Raw genomic sequence first — 22,774 nt, forward strand, 5'->3', positions numbered from 1 at the left:
GATTTTCCTCTTTATTTCTTGGCATTTATTTTGGATAATGAATAAATAGTCTGTTATCAGTCTAATTACTCTTCTATATGTAATTATCTTTTTCTCTAGTTAAATTTACATTTCTCTCGTTTTGGTTAATCATTTCTAGTTGTACTACGTGTTCAGGGATGGATTTCTTTTTGCTGATCTCAATCAGGACTTTTGTGCTTCTTAAATCTAAAGACTATGTTTTTCTTCAAATCTAGAAAAGAAAAATTCAACCAGAAACTTCCCTTCTCTATATTTTCTTCTTCAGGAACCACTACAAGACATAGTTTTGCATTCTGTCATCCATGCCTCCCCGTTTAATAATGCCTACATCCTCGTCTCGTGTGCTTCGTTTTGTTCACTCTAGGAGGCTACTGCAGATCTGTTAACAAGTTCACCAAGTCTCTATTTCAGTGCAATTTTCAGTTTATCTAAATTACGTTTTTAGATTATAGTAAGTTTAATTTGAATTTTTAAAAAGTTCTATTGGATTTTTCTTTGATCCTGCCTATTCTTTTTTTTTTTTTTTTTCATACTGTTTGATTCGTCTGAGAAGGATTATTTTGTCTTTACTTAATTTTTAAAATTGAGGCATACTTGAGCTATAACATTATATTAGTTTCAGGTGTATAACACAATGATTCAGTACTGGTACATATTGCAAAATGATCAGCACAATAAGTCTAACATTTATCACCATACACAGTTACAATTTTTTTTTCCTTAAAAATACGGAAGGCTTCACAAATCCATCATTGCGCAAGGGCCATGTTAATCTCTGTATCGTTCTAATGCTAGTATATATGCTGTCAAAGCAAACATTGTCCTTACTACATTTTATAATTTCACTTTAAACATAATTACTTTATATTTTCTTTCATACTGTCCTATTATTTTTAGTTCTGAGGGTACTGATTCTCCTACTGATTGTGCCTGAGGATTCTCTCATGACGATTCTATTTTTAATTAGTTTTTATTGTGAGCTCAAAACTAGCAAGGGTTGTTCTGGGAATCCCATAAGTTTTGACATGTGACATTGAGAGGATTCACATGTGCTTCTACTGGAGCCCTGGGGATTTCAATCGTCCTTCAGCAGTTTTATGTTAACTTCTCCACTTGGGAGTTGCCGCACTGCACAGACAATAAATGTAACTTTGGGGACTGCGGTTTTGATTTCTCACTGACGACCTTTTCTTCTTCTCTACCCGACCACACGGAAGGTGTCCTCAGTGCTTCTCTGAGCAGTTCTCGTCCCCTTTCGATGGGTGGGGACTTAACTAGAGCTGGCAAACCCACACATGGTGTCACCTTACCCAAGAAGGGTGTCATCTCCCAGGATAGCTGACCCTTCCATCAAACACTGAGCCAGTGTTGTCAAAGGCAATTTTTTCTGAAAAGGAAAAAAAGGTTGTAATGAAAACTACTTTCAGCAGTCACCTATTTACTCCAAAACAGCAAAAAGTCAAATACTAGCCTAGATACTATATTAGCTAGGAAACAAAATGCCTTTAAAATATGTTTAACACCTAAAAATTTATAGGATTTAATGATGGGTTACACTCAAAGACGTCAAAATTCAGAAAATTAAAAATGAATGAAATTTGCCAATTTGGAAAATAAGCCTACAGTGAACATGCTGCGTTTTAAAATAAAGTGGGACAGCCGCAAGAAAAAAGAGAGCAAATTTCAAAATTTTTAAACAAAAATTTGAACAATGCTTTAATTTCCAAAAACCAATCTCTCACCTGAGAAGCGGATTAGCCCATTTTGTAAACGAAACAGCTTATGGTCAAGAGAGAAAAAAGCATTCACATACAATTACAAAACAAAGAGCATAAGTTTCAAGATAAAGGCACACTCCAACGAAGATATAAAATAGCCAACAAGCATGAAAAGATGCTTAACATCATTAATTATTAGGGAAATCCAAATCAAAGCCACGGTGAGATACAACCTCATACTAGGATAGCTATTAACAATATAGATTTTTAAAAATCAGAAAGTAAATATTGGGAGCATGTGGAAACATTGGAACCTTCATGCATTACTGGTGGAAATGTGCAATGTTGCAGCACTGTGGAATGTCTGGCAGTATTTCAATAAGTTAAACAACTGCCATATGGCCCAGCAATTCCACTCTCGGGTATATTCTCAAAATAACTAAAAGCAGATGGTCAAACTAAAACACGTGCATGAATGTGAATAGCAGCACTATTCACAATAGCCAAAAGGTGGAAAGAGTTCAACTGTCTGCCAACAGAAGAATGGATAAACATGTGGCCTATCCATACATTAGAGTATCATTCAGCCATAAAGAGGAATGAAGTACGGACACATCCTACAACATGGATGAACTCTGAAAATATCATGCTAGTCAAATAAGCCACACACAAAAGGGCACATATTGTGTGATTCTATTTACATGAAATGTTCAGAATAAACAAATCCATAGAAAGTAAATTAGTGGTTTCCAGGAGCTGGGGGGTAGGGGAAGTGGGAGAATGGGGAATAACTGCTCAATGAGTATGAGGTTTCCTTTTTCGGGTGATGAGAATGTTCTGGAATTAGACGGCAATGGTAGCTGCACAATATTGTGAATGTGCTTAAATGTCACTGAATTGTACGCTTTAAAATAGTTAAAATGGTAAATTGTATATTTTGTGGGAAAGGAGGGATAGGGAGGAAGAAGCATTTGCTATGGGAGTGTAGCACGACCCATTCCCTCCTTACTGAGGTTAAACCATCCAACACACACCGAAAACAAGGCTAAGAACTGCTAGCATACCCTCAGGTCTTGCAGTCCACACTGCTACACAGATAGCTCTTCAAATGGAAAGTAACTGAACTATGTCCAGCCCAGAGCCTCTTGCATTATTATACAGAGAGCTTCAGCTATTATTCATTTCCTAACCCACTATTTATGGAGTGCCTACCCAGGTACTACACATCAGTGGTGAAAGAGATGAGACACTGCTCTCATGGAACTTACATTCTAGTGGAGGGAGACAAACAATAAATACAGAAACTATGAAGGAGAGCATTTCAAATATTTGGAAGTGCTACGGACCAGAGAAAGTAGGATGGTGGGTAGAGGGAGCAGCTGTGGGGTATGGAGCCGTGGTGAAGGAAGGACCTCTCAGAGGGGGTGACATTTAAGATGCAGTCTGAATTAAGAGAATGAGCAGCCACGCCTCAAGTAAATTTGGAAAAGAACATTCCAGGTAGAGGGAGTTGCAAATGAAAGGCTCCAAGGTAGGAAACAGCGTGGCCAGCTTATGGTCCCCAAGGAGGCCCATGCGGGTGGAGCACGGTGAGTGACAGGGCGAGTGGTGGGAACGGAGGGCAGAGGTGAGATTGTGTGGCCTTGTCAGCCACAGGCAGGTGCTGGGGTTTCATCCTAAGGGCATTTGGGGACCACTGGAGGCCTTAAGGACAGCATGATCAAATTAAAATAACTCCAATCCTGAGACAGACAACTTGAGAGAAGGATCAACTTGGAGATAGATTTTTAGGGTTCTATCCACTAGAACTCAGGAATCTGGTTCGAACATCCCCAGGAGACCTGCATCCTCTAAGATATCTCCAGGGAAGATAGGTCAACCCCCAGGAGTGATACAGAAGTTCATGTGACTCCTGAGGTAGGTCCAGGTGGAGAGAGTCCAAGATACCTGTGTGGATAAAGCCTTCAAAGGGTCTAAAATATACCCCCTCCTGGCCCTTTGACTCTACTCCACTGACGTCAGATGCCTCTCCCTCACGGGATAAGCTTACTACCCCATCATTTCAAGTAAAATGGGACATTCTTCTTGGTAAAAACTAGACCAGGCAACTCAGTACTGAAACATATCCAAATTTAAACACCACTCTGGTTGTCCTACAAAACTATTAGGCACAAGTTTGCAGAGACTTAAAGGCATAGGAAACAGTATCTTAGGAGAGCGTCTACTCCCACCTCACCTATTAAAAAAAGGTATTTCAAGCACTTTTCAGAAAAATGTCTTAAGTGGTTAAAAAAGAAGAGAAAAGGAAATGAGCACGTGTAATTGTTATGCTCACAGAGAGCGTGGCTTAAGGTAGTAGAGTTCCTACTCAGGGGTGAGTTTGTCCCCGAGGGGCATTTAGTAATGTCTGGAGACATGTCTAGTTGTCACAATATGAGGAACTAGTGGATAGAGGCCAGGGAAGCTCCTAAACATCCTACAATGTACTGGGTAGTCCCCCAAAATAACGAATCACCCAAAATATAAAGAGTACCGCAGTTGAGAAACGTGGCTTAAGGAAAGGTCTTCAATATGCAAGTTCCTATAATATCCCAATAACCAACCAATGAAGACGCTCCCTCACAAATGTCAGCACAGCCGTGGTAGGATCAGCTCACACAAAAAGACCATTCTGGTTTACGCTGAGCAGCCACAGCCCCATGAACCCACCTCTAGGGCAGGACTGCAGCTCTCTAGTGCTTCAGAATTTGACGAGGGAGCCCGGTAAGAGAGGACCTTGCCTGTAACAAACTAAAGGGAACTTCTAATAGCCTAAAAGTTGACATCTTTTGGGGAAATATATTTACTACTCAGTAAGCGCCATTTTTCCCAAATATGAAAAAGAGTTAGTCCAATTAGTCCTGTCAGCGAGTCGAGCAGAAACAGTTCCCACTGGTGACTAAAGAAGCGAAGAACAAGATCAACAGAACAAGAAGAGCCACTGAGGACCACAGGGCTGATCAGAGTCCTGGAGGATGATGGGGAGGGGACAGCCAAGTGTCTGTCCTCTAGAGTCCATGGTGAGAAACCAGTCTGAAGTGGGGAGAGTGGAGGGACCCTCCTTAGCCAGGGAAGCAACACTGTTTTCTAGTCACGTTAGTCACCTAACATTCTAACTAATGATTCTGAGCTGCTCTAAGGTGGCAAAGAGGGAAGTATTAAGTGACAAAGTACCACAAAATGACAAAGTTATTCCTGTTTCAATTTGCCTTTTAATTCTTTAGATTTAACAAGGAAAATAACGTTTCTGTTTCTTCCTCATTCTCCATCATATCTACCTAAACAACTGAATGAATTTTCGAGTAGGAAATATATTTGTATGGAATAAAACTCAAAGGTGCTAGACGGTTTACAGCCAAAAGTCTTCCTAGTCTTAACTGTCAGCCACCTGGTTCCCCTCCCCGGAGACCAGGACGGTGACCAGATTTTGTGTGTATCCTCCCATAAATATTCTCAGCAGATCCAATTGTGTATATGTGTGTGTGCCCATTTTCAGTAGATACATTCCCCCCCACAAATGTTAGCCTACTATATACACCACTCTATGACTTGCTTTCCTTTTCACGTAGAGACATCTTTCAGGTCATTTCCAGCCACAACATGCAGAGCTACCTTGTTCTTTTTTTTATTTCTAATGGCTACATAGATCATTGAATGAAGAACACAAAATGTACTGAAGTCTTCTACTGATAGTGTAACTGTCACAAGCCAGGGCCTGTGCTTGTGGCACGGGTGACTCTCATAGGAAGAATTCACTCTAGGAGAGACGTCAGGGAGAATATGAGTGCTTGGATTCCAAGGGTGGGCGTGGGAGGTCAACTGGGTAAAACATCCATGGAAATAATACATGGAGAGCTTTTATTTGTGTAGCTGCATTAAGAATCAAGAAATTAGAAGGAAGCTACCAAAAGGAAAGAGGAGGGAAAACTGAACTGAGGTTGTATACCTTCATGTCCAAAACGGATGGGACAATCTGGAATCAAAGGCAGTAGAATAGGAGAAGTTAGTGGACTACAGCCCACAGTAGAGTACAAATTATTTCTATCTCTAGAGAGATTACCCAAGACAGAAGAAAAATGGAGGGTTCAGTAGATGTGGGCCCTGTGCTGATCTCACTGAACCTAATGACTGCCTCCAGCACGGGCGTTACTTGCTTTCTTCCCCACACTCTGCTCACATCTACCCACTTCGCATATCAGGATATTATTCTTAGAGGGATTAAATTGCCCAAAGATCTAGAAAAGCTTCTGAAGTTTGTTTCTCTCCACTGACAAGGATCTAGGCTGAGAGAGTCACCTAATACGCAGGTGAATATTAGTGCCCAGGTAAAAAGACCTTGGTTAGCAAGCCTCACCCTGGCCAGCGATTTTCCAGGTCAAAGAGAGGCTACTAAAATAAACCTTTCCCTGATTCTAGAGTGCTGAGAGAACCTTAGGAATTAAGGGAAGGGAAGACAGAATGCTCTAGGGTTTGGAAGTAGTCAGTCTGCTTGTCGGAGATGACTGTTCTCTCTAAAATTATCTTGGGCATAAGCAACAGTTTGTAGGATGACTCAGACAAAAAGTCTATTCTAATATCTGTTCTTTTCCCCAAAACACACACACACACACACACACACACACAACCACCTACTCCCCTCCTCTACTGCTGTCTACTATTCTCGAATTCCAAGCCTGACCAATTCTTCTGTGGTTCAGACCCAAAAAACACAGCCTAGATTTGTCGTTCAGCGTTCAGTAGTTCTCAGTGGTCATTTCAGCCTAATGGTGAAGCCATAATAACAGCAGCAGCTTATGCTTTTTTTAATATTTATTTATATTATTCATTGTCCTAGGCAAGTACATGCATTACCTCACTGAACTCTCAAATACCCTACTGGGTAGGAATTCACTATTGTCATTGCCATTTTCCCAGTGAAGAAACCAAGGCACATAGGGGTAACGGACTCAGCTGAGGTCAGGCTAATTAGGAAGCAGTGGAGCTGGGTTTCAGCCTGGGACGGTCAGACCCCAGGGCTTAAACTCAAAACCATCATGCTAAATTGCTTCCGTATAGAACAGGAAGGATTCATATTGGCTTGGGCATGTGTTTGGCAGGTCCCACGCCTGAAATACGCACAGGCCATCCACTCATGACCCGAATCTGCTTTCAGCATTGCCCAACCTGTGGCAGGCCCTGCTCCGGGCATTAAGAACATAGCCGTGACGGAGAGACAAGGTCCCTGCTCCCACGGAGCTCCCATAGCAGTGACGGGGAACAGACACAGGAGCAAATGCATGACCACAATGATGTCAGGTAATAGTATGTACTATGAAAGAAGCAAAATAGGGTGCTGTGACTGGGGGAGGAGGGAGCAAACACATTCGGTGGGAGGGGAAAGCAGTGCTAAGGAGGTGACATCTGAGCTAAGCACCAAACAGTGAGCTGCTGGCCTGAAACGCTGGGTAAAATGATTCCCTATGGAGGTAGAGCAGTGACAAAGGCTCCAAGGATGTAAGCTCGGCGTGGTCGTAACAGGTCAGTGCACCTGGAGAAGGAAGACCGATGGGGACAGGAGCAAAAGCTGAGCTCCAAGACGCCAGTGAAGACATTTCATTAGAACCCCAGGGCCCAGGGAAGGAGCTGGAACTTTATTCTGCAATGGGAATCGTTTGGTGGGATGGAAGCAGGAGAGTGGAATCATCGGATTCCCATTGTAAACACTCAGGTTAGTGCAGGGCATGGATTGAGAAGGGGTTGGAGGTACGAGTGGAAAGCAGGATACCTGCTAGGAATTGCTGTGTTCAGGTGAGAGATGATAGTTGCAGGGACTAGGGTGGGAAACACTGAAGCAAATGGAACAGCTCAGGAGGAAGAGCCAGCAGGACGTGGTGAAAGACTGGATGTGGGGGGTACAGAAAGGGAAGAATAAGGGGCGATGTCGGGGTTGAGATTTGAGCAAGCAGGTGGATTTACAATACCGTTCTCCTGTTAGAGCTTAACATACTGTAGTTCCCGGGGTTCTTGATTCAAGGCCCATTTGTCTTCTCACCCTGTACTGTCTGCCTAGGTGATCTCATCAACTCACACGGACTCGACAGTGGCTCAGGCCAGGGACCCTGAAGTCCCTCTGCATTCCTCAGACCCCTGCACCCATTCAGTTCTCAGGTCCGAGATACTCCCCCTCTAATAGCCACCATATGTGCTGACTCTCTCCTTCTTCACTGCCCCCTTTGCCTCTCACCTGGACCGCTCCAATGTTTGCTGGACTGAGCCTTATCACCACCACAGCCCTGCCCCATCAAGCCATTCCTCACACAATCACCAACAAATCTGATTAAAACACTGGCTTCCCACTGCTCTGAGGGATAAAGTCCAATCCTTGCTGCGGCCTACAAGGTGAGATCAGGTGCTCTGCAGTCCCACTTTGTGACCCTCTCCTCATCATTCTGGCCACCCACGTTCCTCAGAGATGCCAGACTCTCTGGGAACTCTGCACACGCTGTCCCCTGTCCTAGAGGTTCACTTATGTCATTGGTGCCACTACCTTTTGCTTGTCGTTAAAGGCTGCATCATCATGGAAATCTTGTACTATTTACTAGTAAGTCTCCTTCTAAGCACGAAGACGTGAGCTGAGTAACTGATGTACTGTGTGTGTGTGTGTGTGTGTGTGTGTGTGTGTGTGTGTGTGTGCGTGTGTGTGTGATGCCTGCCTCCCTCCAGACTGCGTGCTCCCGGAGGACAGCGATGCTGCTGAGCACGCTCGGTCCTTGGCATGTGCACCACCCCGCATGCCAGACTTGGTACTTTCTATTTGTTGAGTAAGGTGCAGAAATCCTTACACGTGCTGACAATTTATTTGTTCAATGTGACTTCCTATGAGGAGGAATGCAAGGACGGTGAAAAAACATTTTCATTACACTGAGAGTCTTAGAAAGCTATGAATCAACAAGCTGTTAGCCTGGAAGAAACAGGGCACGATGGAAACGTAATTCAAGTTCCTCTATTCTCCACCCCACGTAAGGAATCCAGTGTAACGCAGAACCCACCAGGTAATACTGCTCGGGTCACTGAGATAGTGACAACAAAAACCCACTTTTCAGCTTACCCCCACATGGCAGCCAGCCCCAGCTTTCAGGGCCAAACCGTTAAAGGTGTATGATAACGGTTTTAGTGTTGGAAACTGTAACTAAACTGCTACAGCATTAATGAGCTTGTTAAAAGACAAATGATGAAAAGCCAACAACTTGTATGTGCTCAAATAAAATGCAAAACACTGGCCTAAATACCTAAAGTCCCTTCCCATATGCAGATTCTATGATTAGTTTGACAGATTCTGTGAGTTCACATGCTGGTCTCACATGCTCTGTGAGTGGCCATCTTCTGATCTTTCCTTAACATCCAACTGCCCTGGCTGATGTTTGTTCATTAGTCCCCTCCCCCACTTTTCTTGTTCTGTTTTTGTTTTTTTCAAGTTTCCCTCTTGTTATCCCTTTTTTCTTTTCACCCATTCCTTAGATCTTGACACATCTCCTTACCTAATAATCACAAAGAAATGGGCACATATTTCAGTACTTAAGGCAACTGATAAATGTCATGTTTCCCATTAAATCTCTTGATGTGTTACTTTAGAAAAAAAAGTGTTTTAGCCTTGGAATTATTTTTTTTTTCCCCCTGCAGGTCTATGATTGTTAAATATTTTAAATCGCTGTTTGACTTTCTTTTAGTCATTTATTCAGTCATAAGAGGATAAGGAAAGAGTGATCAGCTCAAGAAATCTTTGAAAACAACGAAGCATTTGAAATCTCTGTAGTGAAATCCCTGATCTGTACATGCTGGAGCATCTCCTTCCACCACAGACTTCTTCCAGGTCAATTAAATACGTGCCCACTTTATATGTTAATCACAGCTGAAAGGTGACTGTAGCCCTCAGGGCCTGACCACAGCCACTGCATGACTTCCATGCTAACAGAGGCCCAATTGTATGTGTCCCAGCAGGTGAATCGGGCCAGTGATGACAAACACACTTCTCTCTGACACATGTTCACCTCTCTACCTCCCTTGCAGCTAGGGAGACATACAAGAAATTCTTCTGGGCGACATTTTCTTTTTCTCCCTGATAAAAATGAAAACAGCATGCAAAGACAGTTCATTCTCTGACCACCCTCACACTTCCTGCCTTTGTTGTGACTGTGTGAGAAGTGATGCCTGGAGCCGCAGCAGCCACATTATGACTATGAGGGGACGCCCGACCATTGCGGAAATTCTGAACCAAAACTGATGAACGAACATTGGGACCAGCTACTTCAGACATCTTGCTAAGCGAGATAGTAAGTGCTTTTGCTGAAGTCACTATTAATCAGTGTATTAAATGAATACTTACAGTTTTTTATATACTGAGGCTTTGAAATCTGAGGTCTTGCTAACCCTGGAAGGACTGCCTCTCCCAGGGTTAGCCAATTCCTCGGGATAGTAACTAACTCTCCCATGAATGTGTCTTTCAAATGCAAGCCAACCAATCCAGAGCCCACACCCCAACCACCCCCTTTATGGAGTTCCCACATTCCAGACTGCCATCCACCGGCCCTCATCACCTCAAGGCCAGGTTCCAGACAACCAAGGACAGCCCCTGTGTCCCACAGCCCTGTGAAATAATTCAAACTAGCCAATTGTATGCCTGATCGCCCTACCTGACATGGTCCTTCCCCTGGAAACCACAATAAAGGCTCTTGCCCACATTTTCTGCCCTCTGCTTCCTGACTGACCCTGGCGCTTCCCCGTGTGGCCCTACGTGGCATGGCACACACCCCTCCTCTGGCGAAACGTAAGGAACAAACTATTTTTTCAGTGCTAATCGTTCCCTGACCTGTTGGCCTTGCCAAGTCTCAAATTTTCTATTAATACACTGTATTTTAGGAACAGTCAAGGAGCCAAGTGCCTCCTAACAGATATAATTTGCAAGACCCTCAATCCAATTAAAACTCTACAAACCCAGGTAACTTTACCTTATCCCAGAAAAATAATGCTAGTAGTAATCAACACCAAAGGCCAGTTTCAAGCTTCTGGCGGTAACATTCAGATGCTACTCTTGATACCAAAACATATTGTACTATAGACCAGTTCTTTTAAAAAGAGTGCTTCTAGGAACAAAAGAAAGGAGGTGGGTCACAGACTGTGAGTCCCCACCCAGTACAGCTCCTGGAGTCCCACATTATAGATTTCTTTGATTAAAGGGTTTCATGTCCAAAACAATTTTGCAAACTCTCCCTTTAGACTGTTCAGGTTCCCTTTGCTGAAATTCCTGATAGATGCAGAATTATTCCCACAGACATTTTCCAAAGCTGTGAACATTTTATTTCTACCACACTTAAATGATTCCTGCTGGGAATATGAAGAAAAACGAAACCAGAGCTGGGAAGAAAATGCAATGATTGATAGAGCAGGTAGAGCAGGTTCTTATACTGAGATGGGATGAAGTGTCAGGGCACATTACATGACATTCAATAGAAATGAGGCCAACACAGGGGAGGGTGGTGGTGGTGTGCTCTGGGAGAGCACCAGGAAGCAAAAAATCCACAGTAATTCCAGGTCAGAAAAAATTCAGACACCAAATGTGTTGATTATAAATTCAAGGAAGGAGGAAAAAACCTCCTAGATTGCATATCCCCTGTTATAAAGTCAAGGGAACATCTAAGAATATCTTTTAATCTTGGTGGAGTTGAGGGGGTTGGGGATCAATAGGAAAGTAAGCCTGCAACGACAATTTCCACCAATGACTGTCAATGGAATCACATTGGGCAATGCCTGTTATTACTAACGTAGGTTATATACAAAGACATTAGGTACCTTCATTTAGCAGGCTCTTTATTGTTTTATTAAAGCAAAACAAATTTCAAGGGCCTTCATAGGTCACATGGAACCTCCAAACCATAGTATAATTTTTTCCATGAGCTCTTACGTAAGATACTATGGAGGCAAGTGGAACCTATGAATGAGTTGAAGCAGGGGTAAGAGCAAAGTTAAAGCTTCCCTGAAGGTGGGATCTCAAGTGCGACCTTGTGAGCCTCCAGATTGCCCCAGGCGGGGATGACGAAGGGAGGGAGGGACCGCACCTTGCCTGGTGAGGGTGGGGGATGCTGCAGGCAGAGTTGGGAGGGGCTGCCACACCGCAGGTAGATTCTCAGGCATAGAAGTGGCTGTGTAAACAGACACACCACACACGGCCCCAGGAGTGAGACCCCTGTCATTTGCAGGCAAGTTTTAAGCTGCCTGGTGCTAGGAGGGCACTTACGGAGCGCTTGTCGGCCTCTGCCCCTTGCTGGCCCTGGAGACATGCAGTGAGCTTCTTGTGCGTGCTGTGGGACACTTGCTTCACCAGCTCCAGGCGCTTCTCCACCTGTAGATAGAGCAGTGGGGGGATCACCAAATGAGGGCAAGGTCAGGGGTCAGAGGTCTGGACAATCATGGGAAAAGAGACTGACCCTTGTTTCTGCAGGGAGAGGGACTGCTCGGGACACAGCATCTAATTTTGGAGGATGGGATGGGGAGCGATTGCCGGTTAGGGACTCTCTGCTAACCGTGAAATGAAATGGCTTTAAATGTCTCCTGAGAAATAGTACCCAAAGCAGCATTCAACATGCAAAGTACTATTGTTAAGGATAAAAAGTGTGTCTCTAAATAAATTGTATGAAGAGCAATTGGGCAGTTTAAATAGCACGGGTTTTAAAAGGGAAGGCATCTTTGGCGTCTATCAGCTAAAAGACCAGCGACAATCTTACCTGAAGAAGGTCTTCGCTCAGAACTTCAGTCTTTTCTGCCCTAAAGAAAAAAAAAAAGAGAAACATATCAGGAAAAAATAGAAAGGAAGGAAGGAAGGAAAGAAGGAAGGAAGGAAGGAAGGAAGGAAGGAAGGAAGGAAGGAAGGAAGGAAGGAAGGAAGGAAGGAAAGGAACATAGTCTCATAGTTATTCTTCACTCTCTTCACTTATGGATAAATTAGAAAAATGGACACATCAAGACCAAGAATTTCTAACACGAGAAAATATAGATAATACTGGAATTTACCAGGAATCTTAAATAGCAAACAAGATACTCTGAAATCTCCTGCTACAGATGAACCTAGATGAAGGACAGCAAACACACTGCTTTTGTTCCCAGACATATATTTTTGTTTTATTTCAGTAACAGAATTAAGTAGGTTCCCCTCCTACCCCAAGCAAGAAAAACTGCAAACACAGAGACAGCATTAGGTCCTGGTGACAAATGTAAATGGCATCACCGAGACCTGCAATCAGTGTCAGGCCCACCCAAAGTGAGAGGCTTGAACCTGACATTCAGGGAAAGAACTTGGACACTGGCTGAAGTGGTCCCAACCTCTTAGCAACTCCAGCCTCACATCAGAGGAGAATACAAGTCTTCTTTGGAACAAAGCATTCCCTATTTATTGCCTTGGGATTCTAGGAGATAAGGTTCAGTGAGTGATCTCTCTCAAACAGGTGTGTTCTTTCTCTCTCCTTCACACACACACACACACACACACACACACACACACTACAAATTCACATGAAAACAAATCACCAAGACTAAGAGTACAGAGAAAGAAGAAACAACATGTATAGACCCCAAAGAACTTCAATGACTGGAATTATCAAAGACTGTAACACATGTATGATATATTGAAAAGGAAATAATATATTAAAAGAAGACTTCTGCTTCTGGGAATATGGAACAAACATATTCACCTAATCCTCTCACTAAGTACAAACAAAACCCCGAGATATAATACATAGAATAAACATAAGAAAATTGTAAGGTGGGGAGAAGGCAGACTGGCTGGGGACCACCAGACCCAAGGAATGGTGTGGTGGTTTTTTTTTACTTCACATATTCCAGATTTGAAGCTTAACAGTCTGCAACATAAAATACCAATAGGTGCAGACAAAACAACCCAATGAAAGCCTGGTCTCTGTGGACAAAGGATCAGGAAAGGGGCAGCTTAGTAAGACAGAATATTTATAGACAGTAACTGCTCACTCCAGTCCAACACTACAGAAAAAAACTGTTTTCCTAGCCAACCCACACTAGCAAAGGCTCAGTAGGGAGTAGGGAGTAGCTACCTTTGCCAGGTTATAACAAGGCACCCAACTCACCACCCCCCTCTCTCCGGCCAGGGTAGTATTGTCAGAGAAGAAAGAGTATGCAGCTGGGACATTTGTCACTGCTGGGCAGTGACAATGGAAACTGCATGGGTATCCTGGACATCCATCCTCACCTGTGGTAACAAAATGTTCCTCCCCCTCCCCACCCAGTGGTAACAAGGCCACCCACTTCCATGGTATTAATGAAAGCCAAGTGCGGAGCAATAATGAGGCTCCTACCCCTGCCAGCAGGGAGAAATCAGTGAAGGCCTACTTGGGAGCCAGAATTCCCACTCCTACCCAGAAGTAACGAGGAGCATCCCACTCTTGGGAAGTGTGGACAAGGAAGGCCAAGTTGGGAACCTGGACTTCTACTCCTACTTGGCTGTAACAGAGCAGAATTCTTCCTTCCCTTTTTGGCTTTAGAGAAAGTCAGCTAAAAGAGAAAGTTTAAATAAGATCTAGTCTCATAATATAATACTTTCAATAAAAACTATTCATCATACCAAGAACCCGAAAAATCTCAAACTGAACAAAAAATGGCAATCAATAAATGTCAATAGCAGGATGACAAAGATGTGAGAATTATCAGACAAAAACTTTAAAGCATTCATTATAAAAATGCTTCAATGAGCAATTATGAACATACTTGAAACAAATAGAAAATAGAAAGTCTCAGAAAAGATATAAAAAAGAAAGAAATGAAAATTTTAGAGCTGGAAAATGCAATAATCTAAATTTTAAAATCTGAGTGGATGGGTTCAACTGCAGAATGGAGGAGGCAAAAGAACGAATTAGTGAACTGAAAGAAAACACAATAAAAATTTTCTGGTCTGAACAACAGAGCAAAACAAACAAATGCAAAGTGTCAGGGACGTGTAGGACTATAACAAAAGATTAGATATTTATATCATCAGAGTCCCAGAAAAAGAAGATGAAGAGGTTGTGCTGGAAAACGACACAAAAAAATAATGGCTGAAAACTTTCCAAATTTGGCAAGACATAAACCTACATATTGAAGAAGCCAAGCAACCCCCAAACAGGATAAACAGAATGAAATTCACACCAAGACTCACATTCAAATTTCCATAAACTAAACACAAAGAAAATCTTGATGACAGTGACAGAAGCATGATACTGGGGGGGGGGGGGGGGGGGGAGTGGCACTTGGAATTATAGCAGATTTCTTATGAGAAAACATGTAGAACAGAAGAAAGTAGCACAAGATTTTTCAAGTGCTGAAAAAAAAGAACAGTCAACCTAGAATCATATACCCAGTGAAAATATCCTTTAGAGATGAAGAAGAAATAGAGAAATTCTCAGATAAAACTACCCAAATTTGTCTCAGCTGTCTACGCTAAAGAATTGCTAAAGGAAGTGCTCTAAACTGGAAAAAAAATGATAAAGGGAAAAACTTTGAAACATCAGAATGGAAGAACATGGTAAGCAAACATGGTAAATACAATAGTCTTTCTCTTCTTAAGTTTTCTAAATTATGTTTGATGGTTGGAGCAAAACATAACATTGTGTAATGTGGTTCTAAATGTATGTAGAGGGAATTTTTAATACAATTATATTATAATTGGGAGAGGATTTTATATATTTCAATCATTGATAAAATAGTGACACTAATAGACTGTGGTAAGCTATGTATATGTAAAAAGCTACACAGAGATACACTCAAAAACACTACAGATAAATCAAAATGTAAACTAGCCCACTGAAATGACAGAAAAAGAACACAAAGCAATGAAAAACAAAAAAGAATAAACATAAAACAAAAGCTAAAACGGCAGACATTAGCCTTAAAATATCCATAATTATATTAAATGTAGATGGTCTACATATGCCAATTAAAAAACAGAGATTGGCAGAGTGGATTACATATTGTAGGAATTCATATTGAAGGAGTTCATATTGCCTATGAAAATCTCATTTCAAATATAATGATATAGGTAGGTTATATTTAAAAGTAAATATAAAAGTAAAAGGTTAGGAAGACATCATGCAAACATTAATCAAAAGAAAGCAGAAGTGGCTATACTAATATTAGGTAAAATAGACCTCAAAACAAAGAAAATGACCAGAGACATAGAGGACCATAATTAATGATAAAAGGATCAATTCACCAAGAAGATATTCCAATATTAAATGTGTATGCACTAAACAACAAAGCTGAAAAACATGAAGCAAAAACTGATAAAATTGAAAGGAAAAACAGAGAAATCCACAATTATAATTGGAAACTTCAACATCTCCTCTCAACAAGTCATAGCTCAGCTCAATTTTTAAAAAATTAGCAATAATATATAAGAACATAACAATTCCATTAACCAATATAATTTAATTGACATTTATAGAACACTGCATCCAACATCAGCAGAATACACACTTTCCAGTGCATATATCAAGATAGAAAACATTTGGGTTCATAAAACGAATTTCAACTAATTTGAAAGAATTGAAATCATATGCAGTGTATTCTCTCATCAATAACAGAAAGATAAAAAGAAAATATCCAAACACTTGGGCACTAAACACTCCTAAGTAATCCATGCAACAAAGAGAAAACAAAGGAAACAGACATACAAGTCAAGGAAGTGCAGAGAGTACGAAACAAGATGAACCCAAAGAGGCCCACAACAAGACACATCATAAATAAAATGCCAAATGTTAAAGGCAAAGAAAGAATCTTAAAAGCAGCAAAAGAAAAGCAGTTAGTTACCTCCAAGGGAGCTCTCCTAAGACTATCAGCTGATTTCTCAAGAGAAACTATGCAGGCCAGAAGGGATTGGCAGGAAATATTCAAAGTAATGAAAAGTAAGGGCCTACAACCAAGATTACTCTACCTAGCAAAGCTATCATTTAGAATTGAAGGACAGATAAAGAGCTTCCCAGACAAGAAAAAGCTAAAGGAGTTCATCATCACCAAACCAGTATTACAAGGAATGTTAGAGGGACTTCTTTAATATGGGAGGGTGATAGGGATGGGTGAAAAGGGGAAGGGATTAAGAAGTACAAATTGGTTGTCCCACAGTAGTCATGGGGATGTAGGGTACAGCATAAGGAATATAGCCAATAATACTGTAATAACTACCTATGGTACCAGATAGGTATTAGATCTATGAGGGTGATCGATAGGAATGGGATTGGGGGGCAGCATGAAAAAGGTGGAGAAATCCAAATTGGTAGTTACAAAATAGTCAGGGGGATGGAAAGTATAGGGAATATAATAAATAATATGGTAAAAACTATGTATAGTGCCAGGTGGTACTAGTTAGGCGGATCACTTCCTAAATTATATAAATGTCTAACCATTATGCTGTACACTTGAAACTAATATACAATAGTATTGAATGTCAACTCTAATTGAAAATTTTAAAAAGGGGGGAAGATCAATAATATTGTGATAGCGTGGTACAATGTCAGATGGCTACTGGACTTATCATGGTGACCACTTCTGTAGCATAGGGAATAAAATCAATAATGTGGTAATAACACTGGCTAGAGCTAGGTGGGTACTGTTGAATAAATATGATGTACATCTGAAACTAATATAACATTGTATGTTAGCTGTATTTCAATTAAAAATCTTAAAAAAGAAGAAGCAACGAGAATTCTGAACTTGGGTATATGTGATAAGAATCACAAAATTATAAATCAAAACTGACAGAACCTCAGACAAGCCATGAAAAATTTCCCATAATAAAAGATATCATCATCCTTCTTTCAATTAATTAGAGATAAAGCAGAAAAAAAGTTACTGAAGATACAGAGGATTTGAAAAATACAAGCTAACAGAATTTGATAGACATATATAAATCTAATCATTATAGAATACAAATTCTACTCATGCATGCAATAATTCATTTCCAAAAAATTAACAACTTATTAGCCTATAAAGCACATCAAATGACAGATGACACACAAATGATGTTCTCTACACCCCAGTGCAATTTAGGTTAAAATCGAAAACAATAAAGTTAAAATTTTTTTTAAATGGAAACTTTAAAACAATTCTAAGTAGCTAATAGGTCAAAAATAACTTAAGAAATTTAAAATATTAAGAATTGAAATGCAATAAAAATACTACATGTCAAACTTGTCAGATAGCAAAGTGATAATTTAAAAAATACAGAAATTCAAAATGCTTATATTAGAAAAGAAGGTTGAATACTTAGAATAAGTATACTATAAATAGAATAAACTTCAAGAAATGAGAAGAAAGAAAATGGAAAGGAATTAGTAAAATAGAAAAAAATCATATAATAGAATCAACAAGGTCAAAGTTAATTCTTTGAAAAGACTAACAAAATGGCAAATCTCTAAAGATTTATCAAGGGGAAAAAATGAGAGAAGGAATAAACAACAGAAAATAAAAATGGAATATAACCAGTGATGCTGCAGAGTTTAAAAAGATAAAAGCTATGAACAACTTTATTTGAAAACTTAGTCAAAAATGGCCAAATATCTAGAAAAATAAAGCCAAAATTGACTCAAGAATAAATAGGAAGTCTGAAAAGTCCTATAAAAATTAAAGAAATTAAACCAGTAATTAAACATCTTTCCACAAAGGAAACAGAACACCAAGAAGTTTTACAGGCAAATTTCCAAGAAATGCTTATTTCCTAACATTATACAAACTCTTAAAAAGAATAGAAAAAGAAGCAACACACCACAACTCATTCTAAGAGGCAAGTATAACTTGATACCCAAACTAGACAAGGACTGTATAAGGAAAATTATAAATTAGTCTTACATATTCACAGTGATATAAATATCCTAAACAAAATAAATTAGCACACTATGAACAAGTTAGATAAACTGTTGGAATGGAAGAGTGATTTAACTTTAGAAATCTGTTAAGTGTAATTGATCAGTTTGACAGATTAAAGGATAAAACACGATTCAAAAAAATTGTAGACAAAATATTTAATAAGATTCAATATCTGCTTAAGAAAAATTTTTAAAATACAGAAAATCCTTATATTGATTTTTGTAAGTACTTATACAACACTATTCTTAAAAGAAACATAATTACGAATAAGATGATGCCTATTATTACTGCCTACACAGCTCAGTAAGCACCTAAAATAAAAGATTTAAAAGCCAAAAAGGAAGACTCTAAACTGACATAATCTATAAAAATTATTAAAAACAATGAAAGTTTGAAAAAGTAGCTGGATATAAGATCCATATAACAAAACCAATATAACCAGTAAACAGTTGGAAAACCTAATTTAAAAAAATCATTTAACACAGAAAATAAACTTGGAACAAATTTAATAAAGGATGGGTAATATCTTTACGAAAAAAAAATATTTAAATCAGTAAAAGACATTAACAAAGACAAACTGAAAGATATACTGCATTTATGGATTGGAAGAATTAAGTTTGTAATGCTATCAATTCTCTTCATCGCAATGCAACTTCAATAAAAAATACAAATAGATATGTTTTAAAATGAATTTAACAGGCAAGCTGAATCCAAAATTTATACAATAATGCAAAGACTTAAAGAAAAAAAACCAAGATTATCCTTAAGAATAAGTTGGGGAGCTTCACTACCAAACACTGGAACTTAACTCAAGTCAGAGTAATCAAGACAGTAGTATATTAATGTTCAAATGGAACACTGGCATAAAGAGTACCCAGAAACAGACCCACACAAATGGAGAAAAATGATTGCGATATCGTGATGAAGGGGTTCAGAACAGGCCTCCCCAAGGTGTGTTGCTTTGGCATGTGGATTATTTTGAACTTAAGGCAGTCAAGACCCTGTAGGCTCAAGAGAAACTTTTACCTCTCCCTTAAATAATTTAAATTTGGGGCCTTGCACATAATAAGTGCTATCACCAGAAAAAAGCTTTTTATGACTTACGTATAAGGCAGGGCAAATATCTGTTCTTCTTATTGATCTGCAAATGACCCTCCTCCTTTCTGAAGCCTCAGACACCTTATGACAACCTTAGCTCAGGATGTCACACATACCTCATTTTAACTTTCTGTCTCTGAACCTCTCATGTATATGTAGTCTTTGATTCGCTCATGTATGCAAGATTCCCATATGTGCATATGTAATTAAATTTGGTTATTTTTATTTTCTTAATCTGCCACATGTTCATTTAATTATAAGCTGGAAGAACCTAGAAAGGTAAAGGAAAACTGTTTCCTCTCTCACTTGATTTCTAAGAAATACACATTTGGTCATTCAGATGACCAAAATACATTTCTCATATATATTTGGTCTTCATTCACAAGTCCTGGCTCATAGCTCCTAAAACCCTTGAAATTTCCTGTGATGAGAGCCACAAAGGTGTCTTTTGTTATGTTAATGAGGTGATTACCAAATAGCACCTAAGGATGGCCACTGGTTGCCAGGAGAACCAATCATGCAATAAGAGGGTTGGAACTTTCAATCCCTCCCCTTGACCTCTGGGGAGGGGAGAGGGGCTGGAGGTTGAATCAATAACCAATGACCAATGATTTAATTAATCATGGCTATGAGATGAAGCCTTCATAAAAACCCAAAAGGACTCGGGTCAGAGAACTTCTGGGTTGGTGAACACATGGAGGTGCTGGGAGGGTGGCACACCCAGAGAGAGCATGGAAACGCGAGGCCTTCCCCCAAACCTCGCCCTATGTATCTCTTCCATCTGGCTGTTCCTGAGTTATATACTTTTACAATAGACTGGTGATCTAGTAAGCAAAATGTTACTGGGAGTTCTGTGAGCTGCTCTAGCAAATTCACTGAACCCAAGGAGGAGGTCATGGGAACCTCTCATTTATAGCTGTTGGTCAGAAGCACAGGTGATAATAGCCTGGGCTTGCAACTGGCGTTGAAGGGGTTTGGGTGTATGTGTAGGTGGAGTCTTGTAGGACTGAACACTTAACATGTGTAACCTGATTCTATCTCCAGGTAGATAGTGTTGCAACTGACTTAAAACTCTCGGACATCCTGCTGGTGTCCAACAATTGTTTGTGTGTGAAACCCCCTTTTCCACACATCTGAACTGGGTCCAGGAACACCTATTTAACGATAGACGACAGGGTGTTATCCCAAACTGGGAAGGAGGGGGGAAGAGAAAATGAGTTATTCAATAAGAAGTGCTGGGTCATTGTTTATCCATGTGAGGGAAAAGAGAGACAGAGAGAGGGAGAGAGAGTTTCTACCCAAAATCATGCATAAAATTCAAGTCCCAATGAATTAAACGCTTAAATGTAAAAGGCAAGACATTAAAACTTCCACAAAAAATACATCAATATAGAATATCTTATATTTCTGACCATGGCATGAGACTTTTGAAAACAAAGATTAACCATAAAAGAAAAGAATAATAAATATAGTTACATGAAAATTAATGACTGTTATTGTAGTTGAAAAAAAGGGTGAAAAGAAAGTCAGAAACTGGAAAAAGATATATGTAAGAGAATATAACTGCCAGAGGATTAACATTCAGACTGTATCAAGAATGCCCACAAGTCATCAACAACAACAAAAATCCACAGAAAAATTGTCTAAGGATTAGCACTTCTTAAAAGAGAGCATTCTAATGATTAACAAATATATAAAAACTTGGTCAACCTCATCGGTAACCAGGAATAAATTAAAACTACAGAGAGATACCATTCTAAACCTACCAGTTTAATAAAACTGCGTATCTGACCATTCGAAATGGTGAAGCTATGGAGTAATGCTCTCCCCCTGCTGGGTTAAATATTCTACTTCTTCTACTATGGACAGTATATGCGTTATACAATGTATTGCAAAGGTTGTTGCCAAGTATTGGGGGAGGGGGTTGGGAGATACTGTTTCATGGGTACAGAGCATCAGTTTTGCAAGACGAGGAGTGCTATGGATGGATGGCGGTGACAGTAGCACAAAAATGTGAATGTACTTAATGTCACTGCATTGCATAGTTAAAAAAAGGTTCAGATAGTAACTTTATGTTGTGTATATGTTACCACATTTTAAAAATAAAAATATTTTAAGGCAGTGAAGAAATTCCGTATGATATTATAATGATGGATATTTAGTGTATGTACACACTTGTTCAAACCCATAGAATGTACAACACGAAGAGTGAAGCTTTGTGGTGAGTGATGCTGGTGATGGGGAAAGCTACACACATATGGGGACAGCGGGTATCTGGGAAATCTCTGTGCCTTCCTTTCAATTTTGTTGTAAACTTAAAACTGCTCTGAAAAATAAAGTCTTTAAAAATAAAACGTATTACAAAATAACGTAAGCTGGAATATTTTTATGCCACATGTGATAAATATGAACATATCAAGTTATAAATAACATATCTTAATATCATTGAGGTTAACCAAACGAATACATTTATAAGAGAGTTTTAATTTTAATCTCTAATCCAAATCCTACCAATTCTTCACTGCTTTCTTTGAGTCCTTCCACCAACGTCAGTTTTTCCAAAAGGCATTTTCAAGCTCTAAAGTTAATACTTCCGTCTCAAAAGTAAGATGTTTAAACCTTGAATGTCTTGATATTTGTTATAGTAAATCTAAAAATATATATTTCTTGTGTCCTCCAAGTAATTTTATGCTCCTTTAGAGTAAGAATATATTTTTAATAATACATATATACATAATATATAATGTATTATGTATTAATATTATGTTAATATGAAATTAGTAATTATTATATAATATATTCTTATGCATATATGTATTATCTTAAATGTCTTTTTTTTCTTTAATCTCTCACAATCTATCATACATGGGCCAGGGTCATGAAGAATGCAGCTTTTCCCATGACTTTGGAAGTGGTTTGGGGTGCAGATACAGTGGTCTTCGTGTTATCTGATCTCTGGTGTTGTTATGGGCTAACTTGTGTAACCCCCAGATTCATATGTTGAA

At 39.6% G+C, this 22,774-nt stretch overlaps 1 protein-coding gene and 1 pseudogene across 7 annotated transcripts in view; both read right to left on the reverse strand.

The window, feature by feature from the left end:
• ARHGAP44 (Rho GTPase activating protein 44) overlaps nucleotides 1-22,774 on the reverse strand; it is a 171,166-nt gene that overhangs the window by 70,734 nt on the left and 77,658 nt on the right. For all 7 annotated transcript variants that reach the window (XM_019755260.3, XM_074320484.2, XM_019755258.3 and 4 more), the window contains exons 2-4: nucleotides 12,536-12,575; nucleotides 12,049-12,153; nucleotides 1,332-1,408 (exon numbers count right to left, since the gene is read on the reverse strand). In XM_019755260.3, the coding sequence (XP_019610819.3) occupies nucleotides 1,332-1,408; nucleotides 12,049-12,153; nucleotides 12,536-12,575 (222 nt within the window). The remainder of the gene's footprint in view (nucleotides 1-1,331; nucleotides 1,409-12,048; nucleotides 12,154-12,535; nucleotides 12,576-22,774) is intronic.
• Nucleotides 744-840, reverse strand: LOC141569027 (U6 spliceosomal RNA; annotated as a pseudogene).

This window comes from Rhinolophus sinicus, chromosome 12, assembly GCF_057876585.1.
Source record: "Rhinolophus sinicus isolate RSI-liver-muscle chromosome 12, RSI-T2T, whole genome shotgun sequence".
Taxonomy (NCBI): Eukaryota; Metazoa; Chordata; class Mammalia; order Chiroptera; family Rhinolophidae; genus Rhinolophus; species Rhinolophus sinicus.